The sequence below is a fragment of the Ciconia boyciana genome, chromosome 1 (assembly GCF_034638445.1).
Source record: "Ciconia boyciana chromosome 1, ASM3463844v1, whole genome shotgun sequence".
Classification (NCBI taxonomy): Eukaryota; Metazoa; Chordata; class Aves; order Ciconiiformes; family Ciconiidae; genus Ciconia; species Ciconia boyciana.
The window spans coordinates 13,974,009-13,992,400 of record NC_132934.1 but is presented as its reverse complement, the minus strand read 5'-3'; the positions used below and the strand labels follow the sequence as shown (position 1 = coordinate 13,992,400).

The window sequence follows — 18,392 nt, the reverse complement described above, 5'->3', positions numbered from 1 at the left end:
CAGCTACTAGGAAAAAAATTAACTCTATCCCAGCCCAAACCAGGAAACCAGGACATATGTTCCTACAGAACAGTGGCTGTTATAAGAGACTGCAGCTTTTTCTGACAGCTCAGCTGCTTCATGCCTCAGCTGCTTCAAAAACTTGCTGGATAACTATTTGTAGAGCATGATGCAAACTTGGTCATTTAGGAGTGGTTTTCAGCTTCCTGACTGTACTCATCAAGAAGCCACAACTCTGCTGTACATTGCCTGGTGACGGATAAACACGTCTTCCTAAACACCAATTTTCAGTGAGCAAGACTTATTGTTGCAGGAAATTACTGTTGTGTTTAGAATCACAAGGAGAAAAAGGAGCATAGCATTTTATTTCAAGGTAGCCACTTTTTTTTTTTTGAGTGTTTGTTAATAAGAATGTGTATATAAATGAAAAACATAGTATTTATAGAAATTCTATTCTTTAATAAAGTTGTTACAGTTATAAGAGCAGATGTATACATGCAGTATTTTGGGGATTTCTCATTATAAGATTGTAAATATGTTTAATGGGATATGTATGTATGTGTGTAGTGTTCAGTACAAAAACCAGGAATTAAAAAGAGCAGAACTTGAGATTGACCATATACTGTGTTTTATTTTTTTTTAAAGATGCAGCATTTTCAGAAATGTCTTGGCTTGTAGTTTTAGCATGCTGTCAGCAATTACTGCATTTGGATTAACAGGAATTTTGTAACTAACATCTCTTATAGAAGATGAGGCAAAATTAACTTGGTTATAGTCCCCTTTAAGGGCTTGAATTTTTTACGCTTCATTAAACAGTAGAATATTTTTAAATATTAGGAGCTTTTTGCTAATTAATAAACACGGCAGCAGGCTCAGGAGTAAATTATGAGAGGTGTAGAATCCTAGACTTCTCAGTGCAGAGTCCTTCCCCCCTGTTTTTACAAGTAAGGTAACTATGAAATTGTGTCATGTCACTTCAAGTGGAGCCATGAACAGAAACCAGTTATGTAACAAAATTAGGAAATTTGCACAGACCTTAAGGCTGAGGGCATAGATTCCAGAAATGGCTACAGCAGTTGCAACAACTGCACGCAATGTTCTTTTCCCAGAACCTGAAATAAATCTCAGAAATCCTGGTACTCAACATTTTGCTACTATTTCAGACAGTTGTGTAATTCACTGGCAAAACAAGCATTCCTTGGGAGACAGTTATTTTGTGTGGTACTTCCTTGCTAGTTTCTCCTTCAGATACTGGTGTTTTACTGTAGAAGTGAAGATGGTTAAGTTGAGCCTACTTCCCATCAGAACTCGAAAACTGATTACCGTTGTGTGCTAATATACTGCAGCTGCAACTGAGAGAGCTTCCTGCTTGGGATGGTAAGTGATAAAGGGCATGAGCTTATAAGGAAGAATAAATACGCAGTGGCAGAAATGGGATCAGATACCATGGTTTGTGGGCAAAATACAGAGGCCTGAGAAAGTATCTGTTTTTCAGTAACTGACATCTTACTGGAGGCACGGGCAGGTATGGACATGCTGCCAAATGTCTGTATGTGTCCTGATATATCAAGTTTGGTGTGTCTGTGTTCATAAAGAACAGGGCTTGATACACAGCAGCCAGCATAGGGTCTGATTCATATTTTATTGTTGCTGTTGTTGGCCTGATAAACTCCTCAAACAAACCAACAAAACTCCCCAAATGGGTATCTAGGGATGTTCAGGTTTTTTTTTCACCAGTTGTTTGGGGGTGATTGTTTTTTGGGTAGTTTGGGTTTTTTTGAGATAGAGTGAAGAACAAAGTTTGAAAATTCATTCTCTTTCATGAGCATGGTCTTAGGAATGCTCGTATCCAAATTTAGCAGAGTTGTTGGTGTTCTTTGGGGAAAGCAAGTATGTTAATTCCTTTTTATTTATAAATTATCATGCTTTTCCTTTGGGAAAGCAAGTATGTTAATTTCTTTTTATTTACAAACTATCATGACCTTGGATTGCAAGGCAACAACTTGGGGGGGCCTTGGCTGGCATGGCAGCAAGAGTGCTTTTCATGCTGGCTGCTGGATGCGGTCCTTAGGTTAGCAGTGTCTGATTTTTTAATTTAATTTTATTTTTTTCCTTCCCTCTGGCTGCTTCAGATTTTCTTAAGGCTAGCTGAAAGGAACGTGATAAAACTTCCACTGAAAGGTGTGAACCTGGGAGTGACAAGTTTCTCATTTGCTCGTATACAATTTGCAATTCTGAAATGCTGTTTCGAGAACAGCGATGCATAGATAAAGTACTTAAGAAGAACACTGAGTGCATTATCTAGTATTTGATGTTCCTTTTAAAAAAGGAAATGTAGGTTTAATGGTTTATTTGTAATGCACATGAAAAGAATGTGTCTTTTGAAACACTGCTTCAAGGGTTTAATTCTGTTCTTGGTGGCAGTGGCAGAACTCCCACGGGTTTGCATGTAGGAAGGATGACTCCTGGTAAGTTTTAGTGGTGTATCTGCATCGCATTGATACCTGTGTTGGTTTGTTTCGTCATGGCAGAAGCAGCTTTTCAGTCAACAGCGGATGCCTAATATGACTAAGCTGTTTATTGGGCTCATTTAAAATTAACTTAAAATATCAAATAATGTCAACAATTTGATGACGTTAACTTCTATTTTGATGTCGAATCTGGAAAGTGAAGGTTTTTTCCTCATTAAAGTTATTTTCTAGCTGTGCAACAGCAGGTATAATGTTTTACTTTTAAGTGAGTTTGTGTGATACAAATGTTGCTACAAAATTAGTAGTTTAGGCCATAGGCTTTACTATTCTGATTCATTGTCTCTTCTTACTCTTCATACCAGAATATTTTAGTGAAATTATGCCTGTGATTGTGAAACTGTAATATGGAGGATCTAATATAATGGTAAAACAGTTCTGTTGTGGAAAGCAGTTGAAACCAAGTTCTAGTATTCTCATGGCTTTATGCAGTAACTGCCTTTAAAACTGCCTTTAATTTGCTGCTAAGAGAAGTTCTTCTTCTGAAGGTAATAAAGATCGATGGAGTTTTAAAAAGACATTTGAGACAAATGCCACAGCTGTGCAGTTTTACCTCTAATGATGTCTAGTGAATGTGCCAACTTCATCATTCCATGATCATAATGAGTTGAGAAGGCCATTCAAGTCTTGACTCAACAGCGGGATGGTATCCTGACCATTCAGGTTAGGATTGTTATAAAGGAAGCAGGTTCCTTGAAATACTTAGTGATTCACAGTGTTTACAGGCAAGGAAAGCAACTATTTGTGTATGCTTCCTTGCTTGTGTTTATTTTTAGTTGTGTCCTTTTGCTAGTTGACACTGCCTAGGCTTGTATATACTTCCAAAAATTGTCATTTTTTGCCTTTGTTGCTATGAGGAGCACAGTTTTATTCTGAACTTCTGTCAGAGTTCAGAATAGATTTTATTTTCTGTAGGCTGTCATTTAGAAATGTATGCATTTATGTCTGACTTGGGTCACCAAAACCCTGTGGATACGAGTAAAATTTTTAAATATGCTTACTTTGAATTTATTTAAATCTGTAGTGTAGTATCTAATCCTGTCTTACACTATAAGCACTGCACTGCTTGAATGAGCATTTAACTACCTGAAGACATCTAAATATAGATTTCTGTGGCTTTTGAAAAACTGCTAATTTGATTGCAAGGTGTAGTGTGTACTTGCTTGAAATGGAATATGATTATGCTCTGAAATGGAAAAGAAATAGCTAAGAAACCCCACTCCTGAATAAAGATCACCAAAACCAGGTAGTCATCTATTTTTAGTTTTAAGGAAATAATGAAGTTTTGACCAAAGAATGTTGCTTGTTATTCATAGGATTAACTGCGAGTTTGATGGAAATGTAACGAACAGCTCTGTTGAATGTCACAGAGGTGTTGTGATCAAGCTTTTGTATTTGGATGTTCTGTCTAATCTCTGAAGTGGGGAGTGTTTTTCGTGTTGGTCTCAAGTCTCCAACTAGTTAGGATTAAGTTAATCTTCCTGTAGTTACTCTGCACAGGACATTGTACAACTGAGTGCAAAAGCTGGTCCCTGTCCCAGATGCAGGTATTCAACACAGAACGTGAAACAAATGGCTAGATACGGGGAGGATGGGAGGAGAACAAAGCAGAAGAATAGGCAGTGCTCTTTTGTGCTTGTGGATGTGTATCGGCTGTTTTGATTTGTTCACTTTACCCATTTGGTACTGATGTGCCTTAGAGCCCAGCTTATACACTCTGACTGCAGGATCAATATCAATACAAATTGTCAGCTGCATAAAATATTAGCTTGTAATGAATATGCCGACTTGTGAAATTGTTGCAGTACTTGGTCTCCCATCTAGATGTTCAGTGAGCTGTGGGCAGATGCAGAGTCATAGGCAGGACTGCAGCTTAAGTGCCTTGAATTGTTACCGTTCATTTCTCATCCAGATAAGTTAGCTTCAGGCCAAGTGTATCAAACTCATTATACTGTCTCCAAAAAAAACCAAACCACCAACCAAAATCCCAGCCCCTGCAAGCAGAAACACTGTCCAGAAATAATTAAACGAACCTTTTCACCTTTCATTTCAGTGCTGTCTCAGAAATTGTTGTGTATCTCTTGAAGAAAGCATGTGATATTTCCTTGTAGAGGTATTTTTACTTAGCACACCAAACTCTGTTAAAGCCTTTTGAGACATCCATCCCATGATTTTGTCATATTTACTTTTGTAAGCATCATCTTTGCATTTGTGTATGCAAATGTGTATGCAAATATGCTTTAAACACCACCAAAATAGACTCTATGGAGGATTTAATGTAGGGAGTTTCTTAAAAATACAAAAAACATGGGGAATCTAAATAACAGGTTTGTTGATAGAAATCAAATAAATTAATAATAAAACTATTTCATTATACTTGGTTTATAGTTTTGTGATGTAACTGTTTCTCGAGGCAAAGGGTTTTTGAGTGAATTGGAGAACTACTGCAAAAAAAGGTTGCTGCCTTTAAAATGGCTTGTCCAATTTTAGCCATATTTAACACAGTTGGAAGTCTTGGATTCATAAGTTAGCGTCGGTTTCGTGCAAAATCATTGACCTTGGAGAGAGAAAGAGATCAAGTTAATGTAGCTGTTGAGGGAAAGGTTTCTATGCAGGTTCAACAGTTCTTTACTGCTGATAATGAGTTTCTCTAGCCTTTTTCTCATACTGTAATTATGGTGGTAGGAAGCAGGGTGTATTGCGTGTGAGAGGGGATGTTGGTTTAAGGGAAATGAGGAGGAGTTAAAGATCCTCCGAGATGAGTTCACAAAGGAGGGGAAGGCGAGGGGTGCAAGCGTGATCAAAATCTGTATGGCATCCTTCCTACATTGGCACCTCCGTGAGCAGTGGAACTGCTTTCGCTGTGACTGTGCGATGTAGGTCATGTTATGTGTGGAGGCTATGTATGGCTAAGGGTTTTACGTCGCTTTGAGTCTACAGTCCAGTGGAGCAAATGATTTTAAGTTTACTTAAACAGGTTTTCAAACAAGAAAGCAAATCCTATTTTAAGCTTTGTATGGTTGAGAAAGAAGAGTAACCAAGTTATATGCCAAGTTATATCAAAGCCTCTGTTGGGCTCCATGCTTTATGTGATAGAAATATTTTTATATTTATTGTGCCAATGAGTTCTTAATAACTGATAATTGCTCTTAGAAAAACTGCTACTATAATCAAGAACAAATAGGTCAGAAATAATTACAGATGTTGACACAGTCATGGCTGCCAGCTTTAACTGACTTGATGTGACTTACATGATGATATTATCAACAGTGGAAAAATTGCAGTGTTCCTTTGCTCAGTTACACCAAAAGTCAGTGCCCTGATATTTCTGAAATTTGTTAATGACTAAGCTCTCTGAGACATTTCTTTCTATCGTGTTGTAGTTTTATCTGAAGTAGTATAAAGGATATTGGAGTTACACTGCTAGAAATCTTAAATATAGTTCCTTTTGGGTATATGATTTTTCTTTTTTGAAAAAGCTTTGTGAAACATGAAAATGTGTGGCATTATGTTTCTTAGAAATCCTCAGGAGCTGGTATAAAATCTGTCTATTTATTGAAGGTTTGTACTATAGTGTATATGATAGGTATCCAAACTTACTAAATACAGTGTCTTTAAAGTAGTGCACTGCGTAAAATACGAGTACCTCCATATACAAGTCAGGGGAGACTGAATAAACAGGTGTCAGTGCAGAACTGAGTCTTACAGAGGGTCATCTTTGCTTTCTGAGAAATGTCTTGGAAGATGGCAATGTTGATAGGGCCTTTGTAGAGGGAGTACTTGTGATTTTCGTACAAACAGCTGTTATGATCGGTTAATCTAATCTCTTTTTTTTTTAAACTGAAATTTTTGGTGATGAACAATGTATAATAAAGTGTCACGAGTTACTCTAATGCTTAGGCATTTCATAAAGACACTTAATCTATTGCACAGTTTCAGTTTCCATCCCATCTGTTGGACTTCGTATTTTTCTTTGCCTTTTTTATCTGTGCAAATGCTGTAAACAAATATCTTCTCTTTCTCTTTGTTTTAAAAACAAAGATCACCTTTAGTTGTTCACCATCAGGACTGCCTACAGATTAAAAATACTTGTTTCCTTTTAATGCAGAAATATAAGGTGCAATATTGTTGATATTGACAATGTTATGATAAGGGTGATATTTTTATTGGAAATATACTCCTTCATCACGTTTTTTTTCTGAGAGATTGATCTTGGAAGAATGCTTGATGCATAGTTTGGTGTTTGGGGGCTACATCTCCTCCTCCTCCTCCTCCTCCTCCTCCTCACCGCTGGTGAGGCCACACCTGGGGTGCTGGGTCCAGTTCTGGGCTTCCCAGTATGGTAGAAACATGGACATACAGGAGAGAGTACAACAAAGGGCCACAGAGATGGTGAAGGGACTGGAGCATCTCTCCTGTGAGGAAAGGCTGAGAGAGCTGGGACTGTTCAGCCTGGAGAGGAGAAGGCTCAGGGGGATCTCATCAATGTCTATAAATACCTGAAGGGAGGGTGCAAAGAGGACAGAGCCAGGCTCTTTCAGTGGTGCTCAGTGACAGGACCAGAGGCAACGAGCACAAACTTAAACACAGGAGGTGCTGTCTGGACATCAGGAAACACTTTTTTCCTGTGAGGGTGACCAAGTGCTGGCACAGGTTGCCCAGGGAGGTTGTGGAGCCTCCACACTTGGAGATATTCAAAAGCCGTCTGGACACAGTCCTGGGCAACCTGCTCCAGGTGACCCTGCTTGGGCAGGGGGGTTGGACTGGGCAACCCCCAGAGGTCCCTGCCAACCTCAACCATCTGTGATTCTGTGAAACTGTGTTTGCAAAGTTTTTTCAAGAGATCTTCCTGTGTTGATTTTTGCCAATTATGCTTGATCCTGGAACCGTTCAGGTAGTATGTTTGGAAAACTTGTTGAATATTTTGAAGTTACTTATACTAACTTTTTCAAAGCCTTTTGCATAACTTGTTAGGAATTTATAGCTTTACAGAATAAAACAGGAATTTTCTTGCATGTTAAATACTTGGTGCAGTTATATAAAAATAACATTCTTAAACTTTTTGTAAACATAGGAAGGATGCTGAATATTCAGTGGAGCTGAAAACTTAAGCTTTTACCAACTAATGTTAAAAGGTCACATGTAGTACAGTGTGCCCCATTGACTTTATTTTTCTAACTGGGCTTGAGTATGGCATATTTGTTTACATACATATATTTTTAAAGGGAATCTGTGAGATGAAAGATTATTAAACACAGGAGTATTCAGATTTTTTGGCAAATATTTTAACAGTTTTTTCAATTCCTTCTTCCTTCTTTTCTACCACTGGCCCCTTCCTGCCTTAATTAACAGTTTGAAATGTAGGTATGAAACTAATTTAACTGTTATTAATCTGTTAATATCTGAAGTAATCTATTTGTGAAATATTTGAGTTTGGTTTTGATGATAGTACATTCATATCTGAAAGAACTTGCATATTATAATAAAATATCTGGAAAGGATTCTGTAATTCTCACCTAAAATTTCCTTTGATTTTACAGAATGTCCAGTACGAGAGAATATATGTGATTTTGTAAAAAGACAATAATTCTAAATTTGAAGGCTTTTCTGAACTAATTCTGTCTGACTGATTACATGAAAGAAAACTTTTAAAATTCATTTTCAATGTAGTAATGTTTTATGTAGGCTGAAAGTTTGGGTCCCCCCCCCCCCCCCCCCCTTGAAACTAATGACAGTGACATCAAAGATTAACTAATACTACTGCTATTTGCTACCATTAAAGCAAACATACCACTCTTGTTTTTCTCCTTTTGACTTAGTTTTAGTCTACTGTTTTCATGAGTGTATTAATTTTATAATTAGTGGAGTTCTGGAGTTCTAGCACTGATTCTTTTTTTTCTCCAAAAATATCTAATAGTCTGCATGAAGCTTTCTTGCATTTTATAACACTGTTATTCCTCGATTTCAGAATACTGTGCTGTGGTAATAACTATAGGTTGTTTAATTTATCAGAAAAAAAAAGTGCTGCATGTGAGGTTCTCATGAGACAATAACAGATCATCTCTGTGCCACCTGCATTTTACTGGGAAGGATGGACAAAACTGAGTCTTCTGATGTCCTGTAGCAGTAGATTTGTAGTTTTTTTTGTTTACTTAGAGGAGAAAACCCAAACTCTTACTAAAATAGTAATGAGCCAAGGTGTAAAGTAAATATAGCTGTTCAGCGCTTTGCACGTAACGGGAGTCTTTCTACATTCCCTGTATTGGCCTTCGTAGGGAAGGTGGAAGTAAAGTTCTGTCTTTTTCTGTTAACAGCCTAAAATGACTCTGTGAATTCAGTGGAATAAATGGCGTCCAAAGTAACTGATGCTATAGTTTGGTACCAGAAAAAGGTAAGATTTCTATTTGTTTTTATGGTGGCTTTAAAAGAAAAAAAGTTGGCTTATTGTGTTTTATGTGTGAAGTATAATAAATATAAAATACTACTGCATTATTGGTTAGCATTGTATGAGAGTGAGTAGCTTGAAACTTTTCTTCCAAAAGTAAATAAATATTTAGTGACTGTATCTAATTAAATGGGATAGCTTTTGGTCTATGTCAAACTCCTCACTCCCTTGGCTACTTATGCTATGGAAAAAAAAGGAAAGAAAATTTTTGTTCTCAGTAGAATGTTAATGTACAGGAGAATGTTGTTTCTATAGCACATAAATGAATCCTTGTATTTAAGTAGAAAGTAAGAATTGAAACCTATTTTCTGTCAGTAACAAGGAACTGTGTAATCCATACCCAAAAGAGATAGGCTAGGGCTTTTTACAAGTTAATTAGAAAAAAAAAAAAAGGGGGGAGGGGGGAGATCTCATTTGGAGATACATAGTTACAGTATCGCCTGATACTGTGTCTTTTGATTCATGTTTGCGCATAGAAATGTTGATGTCTCTAATTTATTCTTTTGACAATTGGAAATCATCATATCCTCTTGACATTAGTATGCCAGTTGGCTTATTCAGTTAAATTTCCTTTAAAAAGCTGAAAAATTTGCTAAATTTTGAGATGTGCTTCTTTACTAAGAAACAAATAAGGTGTGATGATTTATTTTTTTTTTTCTTGGCTCTCCATGATTTAGTAAGTTTCTGTGAGTTATTGTTTTCTTTGGGCCTATGGCTGTCTTTTTGAGAGGATGCATCTTGTCCTTAGGAGAATGATGGCAATGGTCTTCAAAACAGAAGTTCTGGTTAACTTCTAGCTAAGCAACAATTAATTTCTAGAAATAAGACAATACTGATATGCTTTGCTGAGATCTTTACAACTGTGAATTAAAGGTACAGTTGGAAAAGCAGAAAAATTAATTTTGCTGACTTAATTTATGCAGAACATTCAATTACATATTAAAAAAAAAATAAAATTCAGAATTTAGTGAGGATTTTTTGTTTGTTTTTGTACTGTATACTCTCTTCCTTCTCTTATTCAAGCTTTACAAGAAGTATTTTTGTAAAAGTATCAGTGGAACTACACTGTGGTTTTGAACTGTTTCTTGATTGCCTGTCCAATCCAATTTTTTAAAGATTTGGAGGATGACTTGTAGAAGATTTAGTGTAACAAAACTCAGTGCAGGATCTTATGGAAGGGGAAATTGATGCTGATTTTACCCACTTCTACTCATTCTCTCATAAATTTCATTCATTCACACTGTCATACTGATAATACTTACAAGTACCAAGTTGTGTGTATTTGGTCTGGCCAGGACCTCTTGTGTGATGCAAGAGATGCTGGCTATCAGATCCTCATCACATCTCTGAGGTTTTTTCATTGGTGATGATGAACTAGTCTTTGGACAGATCTTTTATGGTATTCAGCTTTATATATAAATGGTCCTTTGATGTAAGAAAGTCTGAAGTCTCCGTAAATCTTAAGTGAAGTTCATGCTTGTTATCTGTTGAAAAACAAATATTTTTTTCTGTTTTTCAGAAAAAGAAACATTTTTTTTTTTAAATACCTGTCTGTTTTCCTGTTGGTCATACAGGATTGCCATATGTGATATGCTCCAACTTTCCATCCTCCTGATGTTAGGAAGTCAGGATCTTCTGCTGATGAGTCACCATGCTGCGGTCTTACAGAGGGCAGGCCTTCTGGTCTTGATATAAACAACCCATTCCTCAACTTTACTTTTCCCTGGACACTGCTCCTAACAGGATTACTCATTATCAGTACAGGTCATTCTTTTAACCCTTGTTCTGTTGTTTTTTCTAGTGATTTCACACTTGTTTCCATTTATTTAATTCATAGCAACAACAGTATTTCTGCTACAAGTCTCTGTAGGCTTTTACAGGGGTCTGCTTGGCCAGAAATTGCATGTTGCCTTTATGGCAAGGAGTTGTGATGAGGTGACTCCTATTACTTCATGAAAGACTGGGCTATCTTCAGGAAGGATAAGATGTTGCATAAACCAGATGTCAATGTTTTCCATGGTGTGAACAAAATTTAATTGCAATGCACATGTGGACTGGGGTCTGCCAAATGAGCAGGCTTTGCTTCTTTTGGTATGGGGAAGTGGAGTCTTATTTTGGGACAAATGGCTGCACTGCAGAAATGTTGCATCTCATGCAATTGTTTATGCTAATAGATTGTTGTTTCTTGGGTCCCATTTACTGAAGGTTCTCCTGGATCAGACTGATAACCCCAAGGGGTTTTTTAACTTTGTAGTGTGGTGTGTCATCCTTTCCTGGGAGCATCTAGGCTCTTTCATCCATGTCCTTGATTTTATTTCTTACCATATTTCTTGTGCCATAAATCTCTTACATGGCACGGTATTTTTTTTCCCCATGGATTTGTTGTTTGCACCAAAGATTTCAAATTTGGGAACAGGAAGAGCTATGCTAGTGGTTAGTGGGTGCCAGACATTTTTTTGTCCTTTTTGATACGTTTGTGTTATGTGATTGCTTCTGATGGCAAAGTACTGAACTCTGCGAACTGATGGTTGCTTTCAGTTTTAAATTTTTATTTCAGAGTTGTCAAAGTTGTCCCACTTACCTTGCTTTTTAGATCTGCTGATTCCTTACAACAGTAACTGAAATTGAAAGTGGGGAGGGATCAAAACTTAGCACATTCTGGCAGTAAAACGCTTGCCCCGCTGGGGCAAGAGAGAACCAGGGTTTGCAGTCAGTATTGATCAAATTGATATGACTTGCCTATATGATAAAAGGAGGAAAATAAAGTGTTATTTTGGGGAGGTATTTTCAGATTAATGAACTGGTGTATGAATGCCCTAAAAAAGAACATGAAGAACTTATGATGTTTATAGTCATACATAAAGAAGAAAAATATATTTGAGTAGGTGGAGGCTGTGTAAAAAATATTGAACAGGTAACTTGCTCCTTGCGTTTCTTTGTTTTGAATTTTAATGTATTTTTTGGATGTATTTTTGATGTATTTATTTTATGTCTCTCTCTACTGAGTTTCAAAGGTCTGTTGGTTTCTCTAAGGCATTTTTATATTTCTTTAATGGAAAGAGTTAAGCAGTTGCGCTCTTCCAACCCTACTTTAGGCAAGTTTTCCAAACACCAAGTTTACTCATATGACTCATACTATTGTCTGAAATTGAGCGCCTCACACGAGGATGATTTAGTAATGTGCTTAATCATTTAAAAGGTCAGGCCTTTTGTTATGTAAACTTGTTTTTTGTTGTTGCAATAGATTTACTCTGCTTTTAGTGCATGGGAGCTCTTGATTACTGTCTTGTAAAAATACAATATATAATCAATTCTTAGTTATGTTAAATTGGATTGTAAGATTTCAGATAGTGTATTATACCAGCTTGTTATCTGAGATATAAGATTGCATGGTCATAGCTTTACTGCTTCCAGCGATAGCTTGCGTTTCCCAGCTGGTACGTATACTTTTGCAAGGCATGAAATCTGAACAGATAAATCCTGCTAGATACAGGTTGGTTCTGTAGAAAGCAAAATAAATTAAACCTCTGCTGTGTTCCTGGAGGCACTGGGGAGTGCAATGCTGAGATATTTGTGTGTCAGACAGGGTTTGTCTAGCTTGTTTTCAAACACTTTCTGCTGCACTGGTTGTTGCAGTGAAAGGGTGTGGCAGGGGTGTCTGCATTGCTCTCTGGAATGGTTCATTACTTTGGTCCCAGACAGCTACCGAGCTAATATTCACATATGTGCACTTTGTTAGTTAATATACTTAGGATTATGTGTATTTACCAGAATACTGAACTTGCTTCAGATTTGTAATTGATGAATTTTATGGAGGAAAACCATCATAATGTTTCCTCTGAAAAAACCTGACACCCCCACAATTACTTTAAACAATTTCAGTATCTGATGGTGTACCTTTCTGACACTGAAACTTTATGCATATTTGAAGTATTGCCTCAGTAACTGATGTTAAAAATAATAAAATTGGTAATAATCTAAAGTAGTGCTTGTATTGCTTGTAACTTAAGTTTTTTGCATTAATTTCTTGTAATACTTTCAAGTTTTACAGATAATAGTAGACATGCAATTTTTGGTCTGGTTTCCAGTTTGGAGACTATATGTAAATTTACCTTAACTTTCTGATTTTCAGTCTTCACAGAAGCCTTGCTGCTAAAATGGGGAACTTTATACAAATTAGTTGATAATATTGCAGGATAGAATTATGTTGTTCCATCTCTTGTGGAGAGTTGTAGGGGAAGGCAGAATGGAACTTAATGAATTGAACCCAAATCCTGCACTTGATTGCATATCAGTTAACTTTGCCAATGCAGCTTTCTGCTGGTTCGGGTGCGGCTGTTGAAGGGCACAATAAAACAAATGAGATGTTTTCTCTCTCATAGCTGACAAGGGCAAAATTAGAGTTCTAATTGCATTGCTTTAAGATCTGTAATATTCAGTGTTTTACAGCTCATTAGTCCAAGATTATACTTGCCAAGTTAATAAAGGAGAAAATAAAATGACAGTTATGTCATTCCCTGAAACCACCTGATTTCCTTCTTGGCACTGAATTAATGTGATGCATTGGTGACCCTGGCACCAGAGCCAGTTTTTGCCAAATGATCAGGCTGTACGGCTATATAACCGAAAACTTTGGATGCTGAAATTGCATCAGTTCAAAAAGGTCTGCCTTCAAGTGCCAAAACTTGAGAAGCATTGGAGCTAACTATTTGTGAAAGCACTGAGGAAAAAAAAAAGTATATTTAGAAGAGTTTCCTTCCACGTAGTGCTGGGATTTGGTACTCAAGTGGTCATCTGACCACATAGTGGGGATTGCCTTCAGCACCTTGTTTTGGTGAGACAAAACTCAAGTTTCTGAATCTCGTGCAAAAGATCACTCAAAAGTTGGCGCTGCGGCTGAACGAAGCAGGCTTACATTTTGCCTGGCTGTTGGCTCACGTGCCTGCATTGCCTTCCCACAGACTTTCATGCACTTATCTGGTGAATTTTGTCAGGGCCCTAATGCATTTAAAACTAAAACTGCGAATCTATAAGGAGCTGAACCTATCGGGGGGGGGGGGGGGGGAGCAAAGAGCTGAAATCCCTCTGTCTTGAGAGGGATTCTCTGATACTTGAATTGTTTCATTATGCCTTGCGAAACTATAACCTACCATTTTCTTTTCTCTTCCTGAGTGATCTGATTGATTTTTCAGCCATGCAGATGAATGCGCTAGCACAAGGAAAGTGTGCCATGGGAAGTGGAAATGATCAGGGGCATAAGGGCAGTGCTGTTTTAAAATCCTAGTTGCAATTCTGGTAAAATTGCTGGATTTTCAGTGGTCCTCAGGGAACTATACTGAATAATGAGGCTGTCAGAGTAGTTTTCTTTTCCCAGTTATGTCTTGAGGCTGCTTTGTTTTGTGCAAGTATGTAATTGTAAAGAAAAAAAAGTGTTGCAAAGATCTTAAATCCTTAACACTTGGAGAGTAACTGGGTTGTATTAGCAATAGTGTAGCCAGGGGGTCAAGGGAAGGGATTATTCCCCTCTGTTCGGCTCCTGTGAGACAGCATGTAGGGTGCTGTGTCCAGCTTTGGGCTGTCCGGTACAAGAGAGGCATTGGCATTCCTTGGCAAGCCCAGTGGAGGGCCACCAAGATTGTTATGGGGCTGGCATGTGATGTACAAAGAGTCTGAGAGATCTTGGTTTGCTCAGTCTTAAGAAGAGAGGGCAAAAGGGAGAGTTTACTGCTATCACAACTACTGCTTTGGAGGCTGTGCAGAGGATGGAGCCAGGCTCTTCTCAGAGGTGCATAGCGATTGCATGACAGGCAATGAACACAAGTTGAAATGTGGGAAATTCTGATTAGATATAAGGATAAAAATGTTTAACATGAGGTTTGCCAAGCATTGAGACAGGACCGCAGAGAGGCTGTGACGTGTCTGATCTTCGGCGATGTTTGGATCTCTACTGGTTAAGTCCTTGAGCAACCTGCTGTAACTGGACCTGCTTTGCACAGGAGGTTGGGTTAGATGACCCCCAGAGGTTCCAACCTGTGTGATTCTGTGATGACTTAAGTTTGAAATTTGAGGATGAGTAAACGTTATCATAAGGGATTGTGCTTAATTGCGATTAATGACAGAGATGGCATGTCATTTGGTTTTTGCTTCTTTTTAGGTTTTGCTCTATAGTACATGTAAGCCAAAGAAATGGTACCTGAAGTTACCCCTAATGTCCAGTTCATGTCACTAGGAAATGGCTTAGAGTAGGTGTTGGTTATTCCTGTACTCTCATTTAGTTTAATCTGCAAACTGTCTAACTATTCTTATGTATATAATTTTCCTTTATGTTTAATTGTGCAATGAAAAAAGATGTTTTGTGGTTTTAGTAGATATGCTAAAATCTGTAAACCATTACTCAGGGCAATAAGTAGGGCTGACTGATGTTACCAAGAATTAATCTATAAAGAATGATACAGAAAAACTATTAATACATCATTGATAAATATTTAATTATGTATTATTGTACTCTGAAAGGGACGGTATCTTTGAAGTAAGCTTTGGTAAAATTACTGTTCAGTGAAATGGCTGTAAGTCAAGTGCTGTTGCAGTTATTGCCAGAATTTAAGCAGGTCATTAGTTGGCAATTCAAACAGTTAAGAGTAAATAAGTTTTGAATTGCTTCATTTTTACTCTAAATAGTTGGTTTCAGCTCTCTTTCATCTGGGGCCGAACAGGGAGAAGGGAGGGGTATCCCAGAATCTTTTAGTAATCAGAGGTAACAATTCAGCAGTCATAAATCCAAAGCTGTGCTCCTTAGGATATATGGCTTTAATCCCTTAATTGTCCTCCATTTGACTAAAAGTTATTAAAGTCTTCGCTATTAGCAGACAGTGTACAACTATTATATAGTGATTTCTGTCTGTGGTTTATTAGCTAAGTTTGTCTTAGCTTAGCTTGTCTGGTCCGCATAGCCACCATAAACAAAATTGAAAAAACCCCACCACCCTTGAAAATGAAAAACATCTTGAAAAAAAAATAATCCTGACAGTAGAAATCTACTCCAACAGAGATAATTATACTGCTGAGCTACTAGATCATTGCCTTTGCTCCAATGGGCTTCAGTTCGTGTAAGAAATAAAATGGGGTTTAAAAAAACTTGATAATCCTGTTCCAAGTTTTGAGAAAATGAGAAATGATTTGTCTAATATCTGAAACTGTATACTTAAACTTAAATGAAATATGAAGCATTTTAAAAGATATTTTTAAATTAATAATATTTCAGATATAGAAATTATATATTGATATCTTAACTGATACATAAAATCATACAGTTTTTTGAAGAATGTTGGACTGTAAAAGTTGTTAAAGCATATTAGCTAATATTTTAACACTAAATATTTTAATAAGGTGTTAAACTCTTAATTTCCTTGGTAGACAGTCCAAGGAAGCAACTTTGTTTTTTATTTACCAAGCTCTGTATCTTCTATCTTTTGGATTTGTAATACTATTGTGATGTTGCTTGTAAAAATGTTCAGAGGTTTTAAAGAGCAAACCTTAGCATGCAGGTTTCATTATTGATAAACATTAAAGTTTTAAGATCCAGCAGGAAATACTATGTATTCTTAGGATTATAATCTTTGGTAGTCTGCTTGGTCATAAATTATAAATGTCTCCTGAAATATTGATTGGTTCCATTAGAATCAGAAGGCCTTGTGAGTATTGGGCTACAGGTTGATACCATCGCTACATTAGCTTAAAGTGAATATCAGTGTCATTCACAAAGCTCAAATTCAATCTTGATGCACGTATGGCTTGTTATGAGAAAGACACTGGGAAGAAATACTATGCAGTGCAGAAGCCCTTCGCACTGGGCTTTATTTGAAGTAAAAATTAGCTGTATTTTCAATAGCTTAAATTTTTACTTAGGCTAATTGCTGTTAATGTTATAAAACCAAACTGTACAGGTGCCAAACAAATTTTAGATAAAGAAATGTGATCAAATGCTTTCTGAGGTATTTGATTAGGAAGGAATAAGTGCAATTATTTTAGGTGATTTCAGGAGATGCACATATCTCTTAAAACCAGAAAACGTTATGAGGAGTCTGCAATTAAAAAGGATTTCAAATTTATTTAATCTTTCAATAAAGAGCTAGCTTTATCAGGTGAGTTTAGTTTAGTTTTGTCAAATGTGTAATTGTATAGCTTAGTATCCCATGCCAAGTCACGTACAAGTTAATAATTTTTTTTGACAATTAATTACTTGTGAGGAAACATTTTTTTCTAGAAAACCTATTTCAAAGTTTATTATGCTTAGTTAATTTAGGATGCTAAACCCCCACTTTTCCATTGCGAAAGACGACTGGCAGAGTTTTCAGTCTTTGCCTGTAATCCCTTATATGCTGAAACTGTTAATAGCTGCTTGAAGAGTAGTTGTTAATTCTGCAAATACATAAAGGAACAGTATTCCTTTCATCTTCTTTACGTGGTGTTTATTGAGGCACGGTGTCTTGAGAACCTGACATTTTAGACGTAACTGGTTTGGATAGACTGAATAGAATCTTGGCATTGAGGAAGCCTGGGATGCATGATTTAAACTAAATGTGTATGCAGTAACATCTGCTAGTTTATCTAGTTCTGCCACAGGTAAGTTATACCACAATTTTTTTATATCTATAACTTATTACTGTCAAGTTTCCTACAACAGGGTTGTGTTGCTGTTGATGCTTGGTGATGAAAGTTACATTAAAAAATGATAAGATAGGCTCGTTATCTAACTTGAATTAACAAATAATTTAAAAAAGGTCAAGGGAGATTTTTTTTTTGTTAATTTATTTTCTGCCAAATCTTAATAAATAAATAAATCCTATAGAATAGAAACTTCACATCCTCTTTGATTAGGTATTTTATAAATTAAATTAGAATAAATTTCTGTGATAAATCAGATTAAAATTGGGATATTGTGTTGTATAGTTTGCTAAGAAAAAAGTCTATTGCCAGTTGTATACTGGACTGATGGATTGAAAATATCAGTGACAAGCTATTATACAAACAGTTTTGCAGTAAGTCTTGAACAGGTTTTAAAAGCATTACTTATTGTTGTATACTTAAAAATTGGACAGTTTTTGGACCCTTGTATTTTGTACTTTAAATTTTCTTTGAAGGATTCTGCAGAACTTGCAGCTATAATGGATGAGACTCCAGGTAGAGTTGGTGGGTTCAAGAATCTTTAGGTACTTGAGTTGATTGGGGCCTTCACGTTGGCCTAACAGTTCCAGGCACAGGAAGCTTGAACACCTGCGGAGGAGCCTGGGGGACAGTTGCATATTGAGGGAAAGCTTGCTTTGATCAAGTTTTATGTATATTTAAATTCTTCAGGTTGGAAGCATGAATGATCTTATCTCTAGAAGGTTATTCCTTCATTTTATTTGCCTTCAGAGCTT

The 18,392-nt window shown here is 36.7% G+C and overlaps 1 protein-coding gene across 3 annotated transcripts in view; it reads left to right on the top strand.

Moving 5' to 3' along the window:
- Nucleotides 1-18,392, top strand: part of PHTF2 (putative homeodomain transcription factor 2) — a 73,911-nt gene that overhangs the window by 7,459 nt on the left and 48,060 nt on the right. For all 3 annotated transcript variants that reach the window (XM_072858699.1, XM_072858689.1, XM_072858678.1), the window contains exon 2: nt 8,843-8,919. In XM_072858699.1, the coding sequence (XP_072714800.1) occupies nt 8,875-8,919 (45 nt within the window). In that variant the 5' untranslated portion in view covers nt 8,843-8,874. The remainder of the gene's footprint in view (nt 1-8,842; nt 8,920-18,392) is intronic.